At 50.4% G+C, this 5,186-nt stretch overlaps 1 protein-coding gene across 1 annotated transcript; it reads left to right on the top strand.

Moving 5' to 3' along the window:
• Positions 1–1,828: 1,828 nt before the first annotated feature.
• LOC141441258 (uncharacterized) lies at positions 1,829–5,186 on the top strand. The gene is made up of 3 exons (XM_074105930.1): positions 1,829–3,472; positions 4,067–5,036; positions 5,080–5,186. Exons 1-3 carry the CDS (start codon positions 1,829–1,831, stop codon positions 5,184–5,186), a joined length of 2,721 nt encoding a protein of 906 aa, XP_073962031.1.

The raw sequence follows: 5,186 nt of genomic DNA on the forward strand, positions 1-5,186 counted from the left end.
CACTCGCCTATGCTTCGCCTCACATTATTGTCAACTGTTGGCTCGTTTGGTGACCTCTGGTTATCAGTCGGACGTTTGGCCGGGGTCCTCATTCCTAACATGTTTGGCAGATAGGTGTTTCCTCGTATAAAGGAAGAATGTCAAATATCCACAAGTTGCAGACTTGTATAAGTTGTAAAGATTCTACAACTTGTGTATTGCGAAAAGTGGAAGTAAAATCAACAGTATAATAAATAGTTTTTGTCAGTTTAATACGCTGTACGGAGTACAGTAAGTAAAGTAAAAAAGGTAAAAATATAAATTACAGAAATTTTTTTAAAAAGGAAATTCGAGCTCTATGTAGAGCCAAGTTTAATACAAATTACTGCACTATGGAGTACAGGTCTTAAATCTGCTTAAAACTAACATAAGTAAAATAAAAGTGGCAAACACCGGCTACTAAACAATATAAATTAGCAGTGTACACTGCTAGTCTTAGAACTAACTTAAATCTGCACACGAATGAAAATAACAAAAAACTTAAATTAAAGTACAAGCGGCTCTAGGTAGAGCTACAAAACCCCACCCAAAGGATAGCTCTCTTTGAGCCGCGTTCAGGGACACCAAGCACGCCCCGCTAGCTCCAAGGGATCCGGAGACACGACCGTTTCCGCTTTCGGTATCGGATCCAAGATGGCCGCCGAAATCAGATACCAGGCCGTATCTCAGGAACCAGTGGTCAGATCGAGACGCGGTTTTTCCCCCCTGAAAAGGGCTCGCTGAGACGCACCGTTGGAGACCGGTTTCAGGAAATCGGAGACCTGAAATTTTTCAGGCTGAAAAGTCCAGGATTTTCCTGAAAGCAATCTCGTTGGGTAGACCTTCGACCGGGCTTCTGCACAAAGAAAACCCCGGTCGCTACGACTTCCCGTTTCGGAGATATCGGAGTTTGAAATTACCCAAGATGGCCGCCGGAACTGTCAAAGTCAACTTTGACCGGCTATAACTCCGCCCCGGTGGTGTAGAACCGTGGGACCTTCTCTGTCCGGCTTCGCTCTCTCTCCTCTCTCCTCCGGGACCACTTCCGGGAATCAAAATTTTCAGGCGCTGAAACGGCCTGAAACCTAGAGGGCGGGTAGATGCTGAGCCCCGGGGTCCACGAAGAAAACCGCAGGTCGCTAGGACTCCTAGTTCAGGAGCTATGACGGCTGGAAGAGAAACAAAATGGCCGCCGAGCTGTCAAACTCAACTTTAGGCGCTGATAACTCCTGAACCAGAAGTCGCAGAGTTGCCGGGACTTCTCTCCAGGGGGTGCTCCTGACCTCTCTTGCTCCTAAAGGGGTCCCGGGACAAAAAATTTCTGTGGTCGTACTGAAGAAAGTTAGGGAAAATATCGGTTTTTGGTCGTAGAATCGTGAATTGCACAAAAATTCCGTTTAAAGTGTCAAAAGAAAGAGTTTAACAAGCTCTAACTTTTGATCTTGAGTTTTGCCTAGCTATCTCTCATAGTTTAGGAGGTAGAAATTTTCGAATGTGCAAATCTTGAATTTTTGAAAATTGGTGCAGTTTTTTGGCTACAGAAATTCTGTTTTTGGAGCTAAAAATCTGTTATTTATAGGGATTGTGGAAGTTACACGCCTTCATCTTCCACATAAGTTTCGCTGGCCTAGCTCTTCTCATTCAAGAGCTATAAAAATTTTAAGCTGGATTTTAATGGTTACCTAACCTAAGGTTAGGTTTTGGTAACAAAAAAAAAAAGGGTAGGTTAGGCTTAACCGCGGGAAAAAAAAAGGGTAGGTTAGTTTGGGTCACGGCCTAAAACTTGACTCCGAGCTCTAATTAAGAGGAAATGGGCGACTCGAGTGCCGGCACGGATAAGTTCCAAGATGCCATGGAAATGGTATCGAAACCTGGCAAGAGGGCAATTGTAGAGGAAAAGGGGAACGGGGAAGACAAACCAGCCCCGAAAATAAGTTCAGTGGAAAGAGGACGTGCTCCATCAGGCAGGGGAGCATACGCAGGAATTGCTACAGCTAAGGCAAAGCTGCAAAATAAAGACGATGACGATTACGAGTTACCTACCGAGAAGGCTAAGGCGTATCGCCTGGAGTTTCCAGCGCTACGCTCGCTTCGCTCCCGCTCACAGGGGAACAAGGAAGTGAACAAAGAAAGGGACAGAAGCCCTTCTAGGGAAGGTAACAAAGTTACAATCTCGGATTTGTCAGAGGACGAATGTGACGATACGCAGCTTCGGCAGACGCATAAGCTCTTTCTTAAAGAGAATGTGAGGGTTAGCAGGGAAAAAGTTTTCCCTGCAACCACTAACGATGAACTAACACCTGACGAAACAGGTGTCGTAGAGTCTGTGCGAAATGCAGCTCGCACTGTACTTAACGAGGCTGCAAAATCAAGTAACCTCAACGGAGTTGTTCGCGGCAACATTAATGCAGCTTGCCGCGAAATACTTGAAGGTATGGAATACCTTGAAAATAAAAAGGAGAGTGACGAGCTAAGAAAGCTTAAAGCAGATAACAAGAGGATGCGAGAGCAACTCGCTCTCTTAACAGCCGAGACCAAGGCCTTACGCACAGCCTTTACGGAGCGTAAATCGGAAATGCCTCAAGCCATATCTCAAGGGCATCCTGAAGGGCTACAGGAGGTACTTGCAAAACACTCGCAGGAACTCTTCAGGAGCCTGGGCAATATGATAAATGCCCGGCTAGAGGCATTCGAAAGCCGCCTGCCTCCGGAGCCAATTATGCGCCCCCCATTGGCGGCTGACCGGGCGAGCAGGCAACAAAACCCATCTCAGCCAGACACAGCCAAGGGGGCTCCAAAGAAGACAAAATCTGGCAAGCGCTCTGCCAGTCAGCCGGAGACAGCCCAACCACCACGAACTGCTCAACCTGCTGCTCAGCTGATTGCAGAACCAAAGCAGAAGCCTAAACCGCAGGTTAAGGCCCAAGCGAGGAGAGAGCATTCGCAGTCGACCTCCAAGGCGCCGGAAGTTGTCTTGGAACCCTCATGGACGGAAGTAGTAAGGAGGAAAGCGAAGCCCAAGGCAGCCAAGCACCAAGAAGCGAAACCAACTGCCGTACCAAAGGCAATCAAAACCAAGCCTGCGTCATCAAGAGTGCTAACAGCACCGAAAAGCTCGGCGGTCGTTGTTACCCTAAAGCCAGAGGCAAATGTCACATATCTGTCAGCCTTACAGAAAGTGACAACTTCTTTAAGACTGGCAGAGGTGGGCATTGAAAGTGTGCGAGTCCGCAAATCTGCTACTGGAGCCCGCCTAATCGAGGTGCCAGGAGCAAGCAGTGGTCGAGCAGCGGACGACCTAGCTCTAAAAATAGAAGGCTTGATCGGGGATGTGGCCACGGTCCACAGACCTGTTAAGACGGCTGACCTTCGGGTTACTGGTTTTGACGAGTCAGTAACGTCGGAGGACATCAAGACAGCAGTTGTCTTGAAAGGAGGCTGCATAATGGACCAGGTAAAAGTGGGCCCTATCAGACTCCTCTCTAGCGGAATGGGATCTGCACTGTTAAGGTGCCCAGTGACGGCAGCAAACGTCCTAATCAAAGAGGGGAAAATCCTGGTGGGGTGGTCGGCAGCACACATCAAAGCCCTGGAGCCACAACCCATGCGTTGCTACAGATGCATGGGGACGGGCCACACCAGGGCACTATGCCCTTCACCAATAGATAGAGGGGACTTGTGCTATAGGTGCTCAAGGCCCGGTCATAAGTCTGCAGAATGCGAGGCTGAACCATTCTGTGGAGTGTGCCATCACGCAAAACGGCCAGCGGGTCATATCATGGGTGGACGTTCTTGTGCACCTCCCTCCAAAAAAGGTCGCGATGGCCCCCAGACGGTAGCCCCAGAGGGGCCAGCGACTGCACATGTGGTCAATGAGGGACAAACTATGGATCTCTAAATGTCAGCACAAAGTAACAATAGCGACTTAGAGATAATTCAGTGTAACCTAAACCACTCTGCCCGTGCCCAAGATCTGCTTATGCAAGTCATGGCGGAGTGGAGTTTGGCCTTGGCGGTGGTTGCTGAACCATACTTTGTCCCTCCCCAGCCCAACTGGACCGGGGCAACGGACGGCAGAGTGGCGCTAGTGGTGCCGACTGGCGGCGGGTTTCCGACCCTGTCAAAAGTCGAGAACGGCCCGGGCTATGTAGCGGCCAAATGGGGGAAGACTGTGATCATTGCAGTATATTTCTCCCCTAATCGGCCGCTACCCGACTTTGAAGCGTATCTGGAGGCGTTGGGCAGAGTCGTGAGAAGAAGTGCGCCAGCGCCTACAATAGTGTTGGGGGACCTCAATGCTAAGAGCGAGGCATGGGGTTCCCCACACACTGACACCAGAGGGGCGACTCTTCGAGACTGGACGGCAGCAATGGGTCTAGAGGTGTTGAACCAGGGCGACGCCAACACATGTGTTCGACGGCAGGGGGGGTCCATCGTGGACATAACGTTCGCGACCCCTGCCATTGCACAACGAATCATAGGTTGGCGCGTCCTGGAGGACGTCGAGACCCTCTCCGACCATCTGTATATTCGGATGAGGGTCTCCGCGCAAACACAACAGTCGCAACCACCACCTGGAAGGGCTAGGAATAGGCTGAGATTCCCACGGTGGGTCATTTCGCAGTTCGACTCTGCCATGGCGGAAGAAGCTGCGATAATTGAGGCTTGGGGCGATCCACCACCGAATGATGCGGGAGTTGAGGTTAAGGCGGCTCGATTTAGGGAGTCACTGACAGCGGTGTGCGATGCTTCGATGCCGCGAGTACGGAAATTGCCGGCCAAACAAAGCGTTTACTGGTGGTCAGACGAAATAGCCGCCCTTCGAACCACCAGCAACAACGCACGCCGTGCATACACGCGCTGTAGACGCCGGAGGTCGCACACTGCAGAAGAAGAAGAGTTCCTACACAGGGAGCTAAAGACGGCCAAAGAGGCACTACAATTGGCCATAACAAAAGCCAAAGATAGTGCCTTTGAGGAGTTTGTCGACTCTTTAAATAGGAATCCGTGGGGCGGCCGTATAAAATGGTCCGCAACAAAATTAAACGTGCTCCACCACAGAAACCCTAGAGCCCGAACTCCTAGACAGGGTCGTGGAAGCCCTCTTCCCACCGGCGCCGGATTTTGCTCCCGAGGATGTCGGCTCCCCCCTCGGAGGAGCAAGATGA

This window comes from Choristoneura fumiferana, chromosome 23 (genome assembly GCF_025370935.1).
Source record: "Choristoneura fumiferana chromosome 23, NRCan_CFum_1, whole genome shotgun sequence".
Classification (NCBI taxonomy): Eukaryota; Metazoa; Arthropoda; class Insecta; order Lepidoptera; family Tortricidae; genus Choristoneura; species Choristoneura fumiferana.

What these genes read in the sequence shown, in the direction of transcription:
- LOC141441258 (XM_074105930.1), top strand. Translation starts at nt 1,829, where the DNA reads ATGGGCGACTCGAGTGCCGGCACGGATAAGTTCCAAGATGCCATGGAA. An exon ending in GAGGCTGCATAATGGACCAG is followed by an intron (nt 3,473 to 4,066) that starts GTAAAAGTGGGC and finishes GTCCCTCCCCAG; the next exon opens with CCCAACTGGACCGGGGCAAC. An exon ending in TAGGAATCCGTGGGGCGGCC is followed by an intron (nt 5,037 to 5,079) that starts GTATAAAATGGT and finishes GCTCCACCACAG; the next exon opens with AAACCCTAGAGCCCGAACTC.